The sequence below is a fragment of the Pseudophryne corroboree genome, chromosome 7 (genome assembly GCF_028390025.1).
Source record: "Pseudophryne corroboree isolate aPseCor3 chromosome 7, aPseCor3.hap2, whole genome shotgun sequence".
NCBI classification, from domain to species: Eukaryota; Metazoa; Chordata; class Amphibia; order Anura; family Myobatrachidae; genus Pseudophryne; species Pseudophryne corroboree.
In genome coordinates, this window is record NC_086450.1 from 35,265,878 (window position 1) to 35,282,660 (window position 16,783).

Consider the following 16,783-nt stretch of genomic DNA (forward strand, 5'->3'; position numbering starts at 1 on the left):
CTGTATGCACAGACACATGACATTTTGGGGACTCCTTCTTCAGAAGCACTTGTTTACTGCCAGAGGGACAGGGGGAGGGGCGTATCGCCCCCGTTTTCCGGGAGTGGTGAGGCTAAGGACTGCGTCACGTATACAGGTAGTCTGAGTAAGCTCCGGCTTACTCAGCCTGCCATTGCAGATAAACATTGCAACCGATGATCGCGATGTTCATCCCAGACTGCCATCGCATCGCAGTATTGCTATCGCAGTTGCAGGAAGGAGGTGCAAAGGAAATTGCAATCTTTGCTGAATGAGAGCCAATGCGCATCACCCATAGTGTATTACAATAATGAAATAGTCTAAAACAGTGGTTACCGTGTATACTATAAAGTAGACTAAAAATATGCTCTTCAAATAATCTGGGAGGACTTTCGGAGGACTCTTCTTCTCCGTATGGCGGTATTCCTCCAAACAAACATATAAAGCAAATTTCTAGCCTGCGCTTTGAGGGAGCCAGCGCAATTCCGGTGAGACAGTCTTCTGTTTCTTGCACTTGTACGTTGTTTGTTTGGATCATGATCTGATTATGTTTGGCGCTGCTTAATGTGTCGATGGTCTCCAAATAAAGATAATATTAATCCTGGTCTGCTGATTGGCCGGAGTTGCTTCTTGTAACACACTGCGGACAGACAGTTGTAACTTGCGCAGTTGTGACAATTTCTAAATGAAACTGCGGTACAACACTAGAGGCAAAAAATGGTAATGTTTTTAATAACACGAGTTACTACTTCCTGTAGATAATGGAGTTGTCGGTGCTTCAGACAGACGCTTCCTACCAGCTCCCCAATCTGAGATGCTATGGAAGAGTTTGCAAAACGAACCTCCCATCTAACGTATCGTTCCGAGGGTTTGGGTTCCCGCAGTGTGCTCTGATTACAGAAGTCTGGATGGATGAAGTTGCAGCAAAGTGCAACCTAGCCCCTCATCAGGTACTGGAAGTGATGGTTGTATGATACATGAATACAGAATTTCATCATTATCTTGAATAATTGTTTAAGGAATAAGCAAAGTGTTAACAGCCTCAATGTATTTCTGTCACGACAGATGTGATCGGCGCCTGTTCATGGCGTTTGCAAAAATAGGAATTTAATACCTACCGGTAATTCCTTTTCTCGTAGTCCGTAATGGATACTGGGGAATAGTATATTACCATGGGGTATAGACAGTGGCGTAAGTTCGTCCCAGTTGCCTGGAGGCAAGATAAATATTGGTGCCCCCCCTATAGTTCGATAAATATATGGTATGTGTGCGTATACAGTATATATATATATATATACAGTATATATATATATATATATATATATATACACAGTATATATATATATATACAGTATATATATATATATATATATACTGTGTGTATATATATATATATATATATATTATAATATATACTGTATATATATACATATATATAAATATATGTGTGTGTGTGTGTGTGTGTGTGTGTGTGTGTGTGTGTGTGTGTGTGTGTGTGGAGTGTTCGGAATTTTTTTTTTATATACTGTATATATACATTTCATTGTCTTTTATTTTAAATCACACGTTTCTTAGCAGTCATAATAACCAGGTTTAGAACCTATGACCTGTACCACTGACAGCAGACACTTTACTGATAGAGATATTTGCTCCTGATCAGTAAGCATGAGAATTCAAACTATATGAAGTTATGTGTAATTGTCAGAGAAGTAACTTCATATAGTTAGAATTTTCATACAGGAGCAAATAGCTCCATCAGTAAGGTGTCTGCTTCCAGTGTAATAGGTTGTGGTTTCTAATCCTGGGTATGACACTTATAAAATGTGTATCTACAGTATAATAAAAAGGGTGTGATTTGTAAGCTGCAGGGACCAGTGAGGAAGTTGACAACTGAAGAGATATAGCAGCAGCTATCAATTAACTTAATTCAATAATGTCACAGAATGGGAGGAGAGGTGCCCCCTTCAGAGCAGGAGCCCGGCGGCAGATGACTCCGTTGCCTCCCAGAGTTACGCCTCTGGGTATAGATCGGGTGCACTGCAGCCTGGCACTTTAAGAAATCAATAGTGTGCGCTGGCTCCTACCCTCTATGCCCCTCCTAGCAGACAGTCTAGGAAACTGTGCCCGAGGAGACGGACATACTTTGAGAGAAGGATATAACACATAAAGCGGTGAGGTAACGAACCAACACACAAAAAATACGATAGCAAAGGTAACCAGAACAGAGGAAAGCAATGCTAATTATAGAAAGGTAGCAACGCTAACCAAAATGGAACAGGGAAGGCAACAGCCATCCAACCAAGAACACTTACAACCAGGTAAGCAGGAAATCGAAGCACTGAGGCGGGCACCCAGTATCCACTACAGACTATGAGAAAAGGAATTACCAGGAGGTATTAAATTGCTATTTTCTCTAATGTCCTAGTGGATCCTGGGGAATAGTATATTACCATGGGGACGTCCCAAAGCTGCCAGAACGGGTGGGATAATGCTGAGACCCCCGCAAAACTGCCTGACCAAACTGAAGGTTGTCCTTGGCCAAGGTGTCGAACCTGTAGAACTTAATGAACGTGTTCACACCAGACCAAGTGGCTGCACGGCACAATTGTAGGGCAGAGACGCCCCGGGCAGCCGCCAAGGTAGAACCCACTGACCTTGTGGAGTAGGCCTGAACAGAACTAGGCAACGGTAGAGCGGAAGTATAGGCTTGTTGGATAGTCAATTTGAGCCAACGAGCAATGAACTGTTTAGAGGCAGGACGACAAATTTTCATAGCATCATAAAGGACGAAAAGTGAGTCAGACTTCCTGTGACGAGCAGTCCTTTTGATGTAAATCCTCAAAGCCCTCACAACGTCCAGGGACTTTGGAGCAACAGAAGTGTCGGATAACACAAGATCCACAATAGGTTGATTCACATGAAAGGCAGACACCACTTTCGGCAAATATTGCGGGTGGGTTCTGAGCTCCGCCCTATCTTCATGGAACACCAAGTATGGGCTCTTACAGGACAAGGCTCCCAATTCCGACACTCGCTGAGCTGAAGCCAAGGCCAGTAAGATAACAGTCTTCCACGTTAGGTATTTCAAGTCAACCCTATGTAAGGGTTCAAACCAATCCGATTGGAGAAAGGTCAATACCACATTGAGGTCCCACGGAGCAGTGGGAGGAACAAAGGGTGGTTGAATGTGCAACACCCCCTTTAGAAAGTACTGTACTTCAGAAGTACCACCAGTTATTTCTGGAAAAAGATAGAGAGAGATGAAATCTGGACTTTGGCCCTTATCCAATCCTGCTTGCAGGAACAGAAGAAAAAGGCCCAGACGAAACTTCACATTTTCAACCCTAATCCCAAGAAACATATTTCTTCCAAATACTGTGGTAATGTTTGGATGTAACCACCTTATGGGCCTGAACCATAGTGGAAACCACCTTGGATGGAAGACCCTTCCTGGTCAAGATCTCCCTCTCAACTTCCAGGCCATCAAACGTAGCCACTGTAAATCTGGATAGACGAACGGTCCTTGTTGAAGAAGAAGGTCCTTGAGAAGGCCAGGGATCCTCCAACGAAAGGGTTAGGAGGACAACATACCAGGCCCATCGAGGCCTATCCGGAGCAATGAGAATTACTTGAACTCTTTACTTTTTGAGTCTTTTGAGAACTTTTGGTATTAGAGGGATTGGAGGAAACAGGTAAACGAACTGGTAAGACCATGGCGTCGTCTACTGCCACCGCCTGTGGGTCCCTCGTTCTGGAGCAGTAACAGCGTAGCTTCTTGTTGAGACGAAAAGCCATCAGGTCTATCTGTGGACAACCCCACCGGTGAATAAGTTGTTGAAACACCTGAGGGTGGAGGCCCCATTCCTCTGGATGGAGGTTGTGCCTGCTTAGGAAGTCCACTTCCCAGTTGTCCGCTCCTAGAATGTAAATAGATGAGATGGCCCTTGCGTTGGCTTCTGCCCAGAGAAGTATTCTTGATACCTCTTGCATTGCAGCCCTGCTTTTTGTACCTCCCTGTCGGCTGATGTACGCTACTGTCGTGGCATTGTCCGACTGCACCTGGAAGGCCTGATTCCAAAGGAGAGATGAGGCCTGTAGTAGAGAATTGTAAATTGCCCTGAGTTCCAGGATGTTGATTGGAAGAGCAGATTCCTGAATCGATCATGTCCCCTAGAACTACGCTCCTTGAGTCACAGACCCTCAACCCCAGAGGCTGGCATCTGTTGTCAACAGCGTCCATGACTGTGTGTTGAAACTTTGACCCTCCACCAGATGGGAGACCTCTAGCCACTATAGCAGGTATATCCATGCTTTCGATGACAGGATTATGCGCTGATGCATGTGCAGGTGAGATCCCGACCATTTGTCCAACAAATCCAGTTGAAATGGTCGTGCATGGAACCTGCTGTACTGTATTGCCTCGTAGGAGGTTACCATCTTGCCCAGCAAGCGAATGCACAGATGAATTGAGGCCACGTGAGGTTTCAGCACTGACTGTACCATAGACTGAATAGTCAAAGCCTTGTCCATGGAAAAGTAAACCTTCTGAGACACCGTATCCAGGATCATCCCCATGAACTGAATTCTCTGAGACGATTCCAAGTGAGATTTCTGGAAATTGAGTATCCATCCATGATCTGTAAGTAAACGAGTAGTCAAGTCGATACTGTGCAGCAGCTGTTCCCTGGACACCGCTTTTATCAGGAGATCGTCCAGGTATGGAATTATTTGGACACCCCTCATGCGCAGTTGTAGCATCATTTCTGCCATGACCTTTGTGAATACCCTTGGGGCTGTGGACAGACCAAAGGGTAAGGCCTGAAACTGGAAATGCTGGTCCAGAATCGCGAACCTGAGGAATGCTTGGTGAGGAAGCCAAATCGGGATATGCAGGTATGCATCCTTTATATCCAGGGACACCAGAAACTTCCCCTCCTCCAGATTCTCTATAACTGCTCTTAGAGATTCCATCTTAAATTTGAACACCTGAAGATATGGGTTCAGGGAGTTGAGGTTCAAGATCGGTCGTACTGAGCCATCCGTATTCGGAACCACAAAGAGACGTGAGTAAAACCCCTGTGTGTGCAGCTGAGGAGGCACTGGAACAGTAACTCCTGTAGAAAGCAGCTTTTGCACTGCCTGCTGTAAGGAAACCCTTGCTTCCTGTGAAGCTGGTAAGCCTGACCTGAAGAATCTGAAAGGAGGGAGTTCCTGGAATTCCAGTCGGTATCCTTGGGATATGAGGTCCCTCACCCAAGGATCCCGGCAGGACTCTGCCCATATGTGGGCGAAGTGTTGGAGGCGAGCACATACCTGAAAATTGCCTTGCTGCTGGGCCAACCGTCACGACGAGGGCTTTGTGGAAGAGGATCCTGAGGCCTGGTCCACAGGTCCAGCAGCTGCTGGTTTATGGGACTTACCACAAGTTCCTCTAGCAGCATTGGAGGCACCTCTGGCTTTGCCTCTGAATCTGGCCACCCGAAAGGACTGCAGGGAGGGTCCAGGGTGTGGACGCCTGGCAGGTGGCGGGGCAGACGGCAGATATGTAGATTTACCTGCAGTTGCCGGAGAGATCTACTTGTCCAGTTCTTCCCCAAACAAGGCATCACCTGTAGAAGGAAGGTTCTCAACCCTTTTTTTTAGAATCAGCATATGCTGACCATTGTCACAGCCACAGGGCTCTACGAGCAGATACTGCCATAGCAGTGGTATGGCCATTAATGATACTAAGTTCCTTAACCGCCTCACTCAAAGTTTGAAGCTTCCTTGATGTGTTGGAGTAATGTAACTATCTCTTCCTGAGGTAGTGTGAGCAGCCCCTTCAGACCATCTTACCATGGCTCTAGAAATCCAGCCGCATACTATGGTAGGGCGTTGGGCTACAGCCGCTGTAGTGTAAATTGATTTGAGAGTGGTTACAATTTTACAATCAGCTGGTTCTTTAAGAGAAACAGCCCCAGGTACATGTAAAACAATCTTACGTGACAGCCTGTACACAGAAGTATCCACTGTTGGCGAGGTTTCCCAGATTTTCCTATCCTCCGCACGGAAAGGGAATGAATTTAACACCCGTTTAGGGGTAATAAACTTTTTGTCAGGATTTATCCATGCTGCCTTAGCCAGGGAATCTAATTCTTTAGAAACTGGGAAGGTTGCTGAGGACTTTGGTTTCACATTAAAAAACAATTCCTCTGTCTGTTCTTCCTCTTTATCGGGGAGATTGAGCACATCTCTAATGGCATAAATGAGGGCCTCAACACTTGGGGACAGGGAATGATTCTCGTCCACCTAAGCCTCTCCCTCATCAAACTCTAGTAGTTCAGAATCAGAGTCAGATTTTAATATTTGAGGGAGAGTGTGTTTGTGAGAGACCAACAGGGGGGCTGAAGAACCTGTCTGTGGTCTGCAGCACCAACCATAAACATGTCCATAGTTTGTTTCAGGGTCTGTCTTTCTTGTTTAGCCATAGCTAACTCTGAATTAATACTGGAAATCATAGTTTTAAATGATTCCATCCACTCAAGTTCCTGCACATTACTTCCCTGTGAAGGAATGGAGCACTGGGTACACATGAGGGACCCCTGTGAGGAAGGTGTAAACCTAGCCTTGCATAAAGTACACACAGACTTATCTGCAGACATGCTTGAGCAGAAAACACAGTTAGTATGATAACACAGTGCAGTATTAGTGAGCACTGTGATGCACACTTATCACAGACCACCCTGAATGGAGTGACACAGAATTGGAACCAGCACACTACACCAGAGACCGAACAGCGCCCCCGCTGGGTGTCTTCTATGTGTACATTTCCACACAGAGGTAAAACCGCTGATTATGTGCTGATTGTGCTCCCCCCTTCACTATAACCCCTGGTACCATTTACAATGGTGATTCAGTGGGTCCTGTGGAGGAGCAGTCTCCAAATGCAGCCTGTATCAGGAAATGGCGCTGTTTAGCCTCTGGTCCCGCTCTCTGGGAAGCCCCATCCCCATAATGGCATGCGGTCCCTGCATTTAATTTATACTGGCTTTCTTCATAAAAAAATGTCAAACGAGAGTACGCAACCCCCGTTTACTAAGTTGCCAGTCTGGGTTATCAGTGTGCACCGCAGCCCGTAGCTGGGAGATCACTGTCCTTTTATGCCACCAATATGCACCGAGGACCCGCTAACCGGGTCCCTGGTGTAACACTCACCGCACCGCGTCTGTCTTCATCATCTGTTAAGGGGTGGCGGCATGCTGCCAGCGTGGGCTGACCCTCTGGGAGTGTGAGAAACATCACCTCAAGAGCTCAGTGTCCTGTCAGCTGGGATTACGAACCATTAACTCTTAGGAAGTTGGTTCGGTCGCCCCCTTAAGTCCCACGACGCAGGCATACTGGTTGCCAACCAGTACTTCCTGAAAATAACTAAAAGAAATTTCTGAAGAAAACTCTCTGGAGAGCAACAGAATGTACCCGGCTCCTTGGGCACATTGTCTAAACTGAGTCTGCTAGGAGGGGCATAGAGGGGAGGAGCCAGCACACACTATTGATTTCTTAAAGTGCCAGACTCCAGTGGACCCGATCTATACCCCATGGTGATATACTATTCCCCAGTATCCATTAGGACTTTAGAGAAATTATTGGAAGGAAACATTTTTTTATACATATTTGTGTTCCTTCCAAAGTAGCGGGTAGGGCTACTGATGTGACCGACTAAAATATTCTCTTTACAGCGCTGCGGAATATGTGTGCGCTATATAAATAACTGCTAATAAGTTAATAATAAAGCTACAGATTTGTCACTGTTTGCTGTAGGTCAGAGAGATGAACATGTACAGAAACGTCAGTGTGACACCGTCCCGGCAGGAGTTTGATATGACCAATCTGAGCAGATGCTGGCAGGAGTGCATGGAAAGCGCCGGATACCACCCCAGGGTGAAAGCAGTAAGAGAATTCAACAAACGAAACCACTGGACAAAACGGGGCATAGCCATTATCCCACTGAAGTATCCAGTCGCCTTTTGTGTGGCCTATCAAAATCAGGTACCCTAATGGGAAATACACAGCAACAGAATGTACTAGAACAATTGTGTGCCTACACTGCTTTTACACATTATAAGTGTAGAGTTATAATTGCTATATAATAGGACTTTTCACAAAATAAAATGTTTATGTGCGGGGGGGGGGGGGGGTAAGAAGAATGGGCGGTTGTGAATTACAGACATACCAAAGACCAATAGAGTATTGCGTCATCTTCTGGAGCAATTGTTTAATACAGATTTAATATAAAATGAGGGTGTCCTGGGAACGTGTTTGGGTCTTGCTCATGGTAACCCTTTTATCATCTCCGACTGACAGATTAAGAAACACAATTGAAGTAGAAAACCTCCCTGGAACATTAGTTTAGCAATAGCAAATTCTGTACAGAGGTTAATGCTATCTCTCAATACTTTCTTACTTGTTAGGTAATCCAAGTCTGTTCTCAACTCCCAATATTCTGAGCCTTGCAAATTGTATTGTGGTGATTTAAAGATTAAAGGGGTCTATTCATGAAGCAGTGAAAAGTGTGGAGAAGTGAGCCAGTGGAGAAGTTGCCCATGGCAACCGATGAGCACTGACATAACATTTATAATTTGCATACTATAAAATTATACAGAGCAGCTGATTGGTTGCCATGGGCAACTTCTCCACTCTTTTCACTGCTTCATGAATAGACCCCTGAGGAGGCCCAGATTTATCAAGCCTTGGAGAGTGATAAATTGCACAGTGATAAAGTGCCAACCAATCAGCTCCTAACTACCATGTTACAGGCTGTGTTTGAAAAAATAGGATTTTAATTACCTACCGGTAAATCCTTTTCTCGTAGTCCGTAGAGGATAATGGGGTATAGACAGGTCCACTAGGAGCCATGGGCACATTAAGAATTTGATAGTGTGGGCTGGCTCCTCCTTCTATGCCCCTCCTACCAGACTCAGTCTAGAAAACTGTGCCCGAGGAGATGGACAAACTTTGAGAGAAGGATAAAAAAGATAGTGGTGAGATTCCGAACCAGCACACACAAACTAGAGGAAAGCCAAGCTAACCAAACTTTAAACCAGGAACAGCAACCGCTGAACCAGCAATACTTAACCAAGTAACAGTGCAGGAATAACGAAGCACTGGGCGGGTGCCCAGTATCCTCTACGGACTACGAGAAAAGGATTTACCGGTGGGTAATTAAAATCCTATTTTCTCTTACATCCTAGAGGATACTGGGATCCACAGTAGTACCATGGGGATGTACCAAAGCTCCCAAACCAGGTGGGAGAGTGCTGAGGTTTCTGCAGAACTGATTGACCAAACTGAAGGTCCTCAGAGGCCAAAGTATCAAACTTGTAGAACTTAGCAAACGTGTTCGAACCTGACCAAGTAGCTGCTCGGCAGAGATATAAAGCTGAGACACCCCGGGCAGCTGCCCAGGAAGAACCCACCGACCTAGTAGAGTGGGCCTGTACAGATTTTTTGAAATGGCTAACCTGCCGTGGAATAAGCATGCTGGATAGTAAGCCTGATCCAGCATGCAATTGTCTGCTTTGAAGCAGGACACACAATTTTATTGGGACCATAGAGAACAAACAGCGAGTCAGATTTTATGTGACGAGCTGCCTGCTCCACATAGATCTTCAAAGCCCTCACAACATCCAAGGACTTTGAAGTAGCAGAGGTGTCGGTGACCATCGGAACCACAATAGGTTGGTTGATATGAAACGCAGACACCACCATTGGAAGAAATTGCTGACGAGTTCTGAGTTCAGCTCTATCTTCATGAAAAATCAAATAGGAGCTTTTGTGAGACAACACCCCCAGGTCCGACACATGCCTTGCAGAAGCCAAGGCCAACAGTGTGACGGACTTCCACGTAAGAAACTTGACATCAACGACCTGTAAAGGCAGGAACTGCAACACCACGTTGAGATCCCAAGGTGCCGTAGTAGGCACAAAGGACGGTTGGATGTGCAGAAACCCCTTCAAAAATATCTGAACCTCAGGAAGAGAAGCCAATTGTTTCTGGAAGAAAACGGATAAGACTGAAATCTGGACTTTTATGGAGCCCAAACGTAGGCCCACATCCACACCTGACTGCAGAAAAAGGAGAAAACGTCCCAGTTGAAATTCCACCGCAGGAAATTTCTTGTTCTCACACAAAGACATATTTTTTCCAAATACGGTGGTAATGTTTAGATGTTGCCCCTTTTCTGGCTCGGATCAGGGTTGGAATAACCCTATCCAGGATCCCTTTCTGGGCTAGAATTTGACGCTCAACCTCCATGCCGTCAAACATAGCCGTGGTAAGTCCTGATAGAGGAACGGACCATGTTGTAGAAGGTTCTCGCAAAGAGGTAGAGGCCACGGGTCCTCTAGGAGCATCCCAGTAGATACGCGTTCCAGGCACTTCTTGACCAGTCTGGAGCAATGAGAATTGCTTGAACCTTTTCCCTTTTTATTCTTTTGAGGATTTTTGGGATCCGGACCATTTGTCCAACAGATCCAGCTGGAATGGCCTTGCGTGAAACCTTCTGTACTATAGTGCCTCGTAAGAGGCTACCATCTTCCCCAGGAGGTGAATGCATAGATGCACCGAAATCTGGGTTGGTTTTAGAACATCCCGTACTATTGACTGGATTACCAATGCCTTGTCTAAAGGAAGGAATACCTTCTGTGCCTCCGTATCCAGTATCATCCCCAGGAATGGAAGCCTCCGTGTTGGTTCCAGATGAGATTTCGGTAGGTTCAGAATCCACCCGTGATCCTGGAGTAGTCGGGTTGAGAGGGCAATGTTGTCCAACAACCTCTCCCTGGATGGTGCTTTTATCAGCAGATCGTCCAGGTACGGTATTATGTTCACTACCTGTTTGCGGAGGAGAAACATCATCTCTGCCATTACCTTGGTGAACACCCTCGGTGCCGTAGAAAGGCCAAATGGCAGGGCTTGGAACTGGTAGTGACAGTCCTGTAATGCAAACATTAGATAAGCCTGATGAGGTGGCCAAATTGGAATATGAAGGTACGCATCCTTGATATCCCCCTCCTCCAGACCTGAGATCACCACTCTCAGAGACTCCATCTTGAACTTGAACACCCGTAAGTACGGGTTCAACGACTTGAGATTTAAAATGGGCCTTACCGAACCGTCCGGTTTCGGTACTACAAACAGGTTGGAATTATAACCCTGGTTTTGCAGCTGAAGTGGAACTGGAACAATGACCTGAGTCTGTACCAGTTTTTGAATTGATTCCTGTAAAGTCATACTTGCTTCTTGAGAAGCTGGTAAGCCTGATTTGAAGAATCTGTGAGGTGGGATTTCCTGAAACTCCAGTCTGTAGCCCTGGGCTATAAGATCTTTGACCCAGGGATCCTGGCACGACGTTGTCCACATGTGACTGAAGAATCTTAAATCGGGCTCCCACCTGCCTGTCTTACAGGCAGTGCGGTCCACCATCATGCTGAAGGCTTTGAGGAAGCAGAACCGGGTTCTGTTCCTGTGAACCTGCAGTTGTTGGTTTTCTGGGTTTACCTCTAATGCCTTTGAAGGCCGTAGAAGAACCTTTGGTTTTTAAACTTCGCTGTCCGAAAGGACTGCAGAATTGGAGCAGAATAGGTTTTCCTAGCTGGGGGGGCTGCGGAAGGAAGGAATGTAGACTTACCCGCCGTGCCTTGGAAATCCACGTATCCAGTTCAGCTCCAAACAGGGCCTCACCTTTAAATGGTAGGTTTTCCACACCTTTCCCGGAATCCGCATCCGCAGTCCACTGGCGTAGCCATAGGCCCCTGCGTGTTGACACTGCCATGGCCGTGGTGCGTGCATTGAGCAAACCTATTTCTTTTATGGCCTCTACCATAAAATTTGCAGAATCCTGTATATGCTGTAGGAGTAAAACTATTTCCCCCCCCTGGATAAGGAATCTAACTCCTCAATTAGATTACCTGACCATTTAGCAATGGCCCTAGTGATCCATGCACAAGCAATAGTGGGTCTTTGGGCCACCCCAGCAGCTGTGTACAGGGATATGAGAGTGTTCTCAATTTTGCGGTCAGCTGTGTCCTTTATGGAGGCTTTCCCAGGGACAGGTAAGACTTTCTTACGTGACAACCTAGAAACCGATGCATCAACAGTCGGTGGGTTTTCCCATTTTTTTCTATCATCCTAAAGAAAGGGAAAGGATGTAAGTTATCTCTTAGGGATCTGAAACTTTTTATCAGGATTAACCCAGGTTTCTTCAAACAGAGAATTCAACTATTTTGATGCAGGAAAAGTAGCAGAGGGCTTATTTTTTTACATTAAAATAGGATACCTCCTCCTTCTCTGTCACCTTATCAGGAATCTGCAGAACATCTCTAATAGATTCTATTAGAGCCTGTACCCCCTGTGACAGAGCTGCATCCCCCCCTTCCCACTGAGTCCACCTCACCCTCCTCTGCATCTGCACGTCGTCATCAGTGTCAGCCTGCAGGATTTAAGCCAGTGTACGCTTTTGTGGATAAGTGGGAGGGGTCTGAGGCACTGGTATGGTGCCGGAATCTCTATTCATCAGGTCATCCACAGACTGTCTTAAGTATTGCGTCTCTTTCTCATTCTGGGATAATTTGCTAGAAATAATCGAGAATAGATCATCTTTTACGGGTGGTCTTCAGGTTCATCCTTTTAGTGAATCCAACCATGCTGGTTCGGACCCACTAGCATGACAGTGTGTACTATCCTGAGTACACTGTAGTGATACTCCAGGGGAAGAAAAACACTCTGCCGTGCATGAAACACACTCCTTTGACATTGCAAATGTGAACTCACACACAGGAAAAGGTTAAGCATAAGTAACCCACACAGAGCCCTGCCAGGGAGACACAGAGTATGTTGGAGCCAGCCACACAGCGACCTTACTGCTAATTGCAAGTTTAGCTGGGTCGCAGACTAAGTACCCTGATAGGATCTTAGTACACTAATAACGCCCCTTCCCCCCCTTCCTTGCTATGACCCCCTGGTACCGCTGAGGTGATCTGGAGTCCCTCCGGAGAAGCTGCGCTTCTCTGTCAGTCTGTCACTGTGGAACTGCAGAGGGAAAATGGCGCTGGTGAGCTGCAGGATCCGCTCATAGTGAAGCCCCACCCCCTCAATGGCCTGCGGTCTTCCCGTTTTTTTTTTTAATACTGGCTGAGGTGTTTGGTGCTTAATACAGTGAAGCAGGGTCCCTGTAAGCGTCTTGCCAGTGTGGGTACAGTTTTAGATGGCTCGGCTCGCCCCCTCATAAGCAGTGCAGCCACGCTGTTCTGAGCCTGGAGACACAGCCTGCTGTCAGAGCCGCGCTCCGTACCCACATGCCGCCATAATAGCCGGCGACCTGCTGACCGGGATGCCGGCATAGTACTCACCACTCTTCTGTCTTCTGGCTCTGTTAGGGATGGCGGCGTGCTGTGGGAATGTACGTTTGCCATGGTGGGGCTTGCGAATGATTCCCTCAGGAGTTCAGTGTCTTGTCAGCAGGGAACGGGACCATTAACCCTCTAGGAGGTTGGGCCGTTCTTCCCCCCTAAGTCTCAAGAAGCAGGCAGGCTGGTGCCATCCAGACCTGCCTGAAAGTAACAAACAAAAAATAAATACAGAAAACTCTACAGGAGCTTCCATAAACGTGACCGGCTCCTCCGGGCACATTTTCTAAACTGAGTCTGGTAGGAGGGGCATAGAGGGAGAGGCCAGCCCACACTATCAAATTCTTAAAGTGCCCATGGCTCCTAGTGGACCCGTTTATACACCATGGTACTAAATGGAACCCCAGTATCCTCTAGGACGTAAGAGAAATGACAGTTAGGAGCGGATTGGTTGGTATTTTATCACCGTGCAATTCATCACTCTCCAAGGCTTGATAAATCTGGGTTTAACTTTGATGAAACTGAGAGTATTGCTTTGGGTCCAAGTTTCTGTTTTAATACTTTAAATTATCATTTTGCTAATATCGCTGAAGATCATTGACAAAACAAATATATATTATTTTTTGCACAGTAAAGTACATTAGTGACCAGTATAATCTTTTGATTAATGCATTCATGTCTACATGGATTATATCTAATTTGCAAACAAAAATTTTTGCCTAAATGCCTTTTTCTTTTTATAAAAATTTCTATAATTTATGACATATGGAAAGAGTGTCTGTATATTATACGTTAGAATGTATAGATAGTCCTTCCATATACCATAAATTCTGGAAAAATTTAGGGATAAAAATAGTAATTTAATGCAAAATCCTTAATCTGCAAATTTGTCTATATAAATATTTCAACTATATTTCTGTTAATTATGTAAATATTGGGTGTAGTATGTGATGCCGGCGGTCGGGCTCCCGGTGGCCAGCATACCGGCGCCGGAATCCCAACCGCCGACATACCGACAGCTGGGCGAGCACAAATGAGCCCCTTGCGGTCACGTGCACCACGCTATCTATTCTCCCTCCAGGGGGGGTCGTGGACCCCCAAGAGGGAGAAAATCTGTCGGTATGCCGGCGGTAGGGATTCCGGCGCCGCTATGGTGGTCGTCTGGAGCCCGGCCACCGGCAACCTGAAGACAACCCGTAAATATTGGGTAAATGTGAGGACACTTGATGAAATGTACATTGTCTTATGCTGGGTACACCCCTACAGATATATCTAAAGCCGGATTGGGCAATGTGCTGTGCATACACACTGCCCGATCCGTTGGGGACTGACATCATGAACTAGACGGGCATTTACACACGCCCGTCCAGTTCAGCAGTCAGTTACCGCCGGCTGCTGCAGCTTGTATACGTGCGGGCCTGTACACACACACACCGATGTGTCAATATATCGAACAAAAAATTGGCCATTGGCTGTGCAGCAGGGCCGACACTATATGTCTGTGAACAATGGAGTTCACAGACATATTGCTCGTACACACTGGCTGATGGACCCGCGATGTATCGGCCAGTGTTTACGCACCAATAACACTAATGCAGCCCATACCGAACATCGATCTTACCTGCAAACATCGATGATCTCCGATCTGTCTGAGAATTGCCAAAATACAGCATGTTATAAAACCCAACTCAACGATCCTGATAGTTTAACCGTCAGTGTCGGCAAATCGAGGTCTTGCAACATGCTGGTTTCCCCAGATCCCCCGACCCAGGCGTCGGTAGACTGGGGAACTGCCCCGATAGCTGCCTGATGTGTGGGCACCATTACTGTATATGTTATTCTTTTCTTCATTTATGTTTTGTGTAGGCTGCAGCGTTGGTTCACATTTACTGTGACGGTTCCGTGTTAGTGTCACATGGGGGTACTGAGATGGGACAAGGCATTCATACCAAAATTGCCCAGGTAAGGTCATTTTATATTCTGCTATGTTTCCTCATAGTGCACAATTACTGAAAGCATCAGCGCCACTCATCTGAAGTCGGTGATACGTTTTGCTGTATCTGCACGCATAACAAGGGCTGGACATTATATCCAACATATAATGCTATACACTATTGTGCCCAAGTAACATGGTTGATGTACTTGAAATGTTAAAAAAGTGTCACCCTGCGTTCTGGTTCTGGACCCCCGTGCAGACTGTGCATGCATCACATTCCGGAACTTAGTAAATCAGACCGCATTGCTTCCGCCATAGAAACCTACAGAGGCTGCTCTGCAGTCAGAAATGGAGGGGCTGCAGCAAATATCAAATATATCCTCCGTCTTTTAATTCTTAGATTTTCTGGGGATCTCCCGAAAACTATTTTTGGGGGGAAATTTCCCACAATTTCCACCTTATCAAAATGCTACACTTGCCGACATCCTTGGCTGTCTCCTCCGCGAGAGGGAAGCCATGTTGGATCAGCTGGGTGGCGTGTTGTGGGGAAGTGGGCAGGCCAGTGGGCGTGATTATGTAACTGTCTCATCATGGCCCAGTCCCCCCGCTACACAATGCAGCAATTACTGTTATTGTGAAGTGGGTGCGAGTCAATGATGTGACATCGGCTGACTAGACCCCCTCTTTTGCTATGGGCGCGTGGTGGCCAGCTGCAGGAGACTTGCCCACTCTTCAAGGAGGACGGGGACTCCACCTGATCTTAAGGAGCCTTCTGGACATTCTGGGAGTGTAGGCAAGTATGAAATATGTCCCTTATACACTTGTGGCTGATTGGCTAAAAAACCTCCATGGCCATGTTTAAATCAACATCATGCTATAACAGTAAAGGGGCGCCAACTCCAAATTAATGTCTATGGGTTTAAAATTAGGTAGGTGTGGTGTGTGTGTGAGGGTGATGGTGCGGTGTAGTGCCTGCTGCCGTGCAGGTTTAGATTCACTACTTACCAGGCGCCGCACTCTCTCACCTTCAGGTCACGGAATCTTCAACGGACCTGGAAACTGCACTTGGACCCGGAGATCCTCTTCCAGATGTAGATGATGGACGAGCTAGGAAGAAACGTGAACCAATTAAGGAGTATCAACTCTTTTCCAAAGGAACAAGAGGATACTCCCAGGGAGGCGGCGACCTTCACCGGTTAGGTGAAAATCATCATTGGCCCAAAGACTCAACCACCCAATTTTCACCAAACAGCGCTCTCACGCTGAGGTGTACTCTGGACTTCGCACGGCCGTGCAAGGTCCACCAAACTGGCTCTCAGGGGACAAACAGACAGAGGGAAAGACGGACACAGATGATGCTCACCGTTGCCAATCTTGCACTGCAATCTTCCTCTTCATTTACAGGTCCCTGTAAGGAGGCAAACAAACAACAGCCATGCAGGGTAC

General features: G+C 46.4%; 1 protein-coding gene across 3 annotated transcripts in view; it reads left to right on the forward strand.

The window, feature by feature from the left end:
• LOC134944386 (aldehyde oxidase 1-like) overlaps nucleotides 1–16,783 on the forward strand; it is a 144,239-nt gene that overhangs the window by 115,321 nt on the left and 12,135 nt on the right. For all 3 annotated transcript variants that reach the window (XM_063932966.1, XM_063932968.1, XM_063932967.1), the window contains 3 exons: nucleotides 777–968; nucleotides 7,816–8,043; nucleotides 15,268–15,363. In XM_063932966.1, the coding sequence (XP_063789036.1) occupies nucleotides 777–968; nucleotides 7,816–8,043; nucleotides 15,268–15,363 (516 nt within the window). The remainder of the gene's footprint in view (nucleotides 1–776; nucleotides 969–7,815; nucleotides 8,044–15,267; nucleotides 15,364–16,783) is intronic.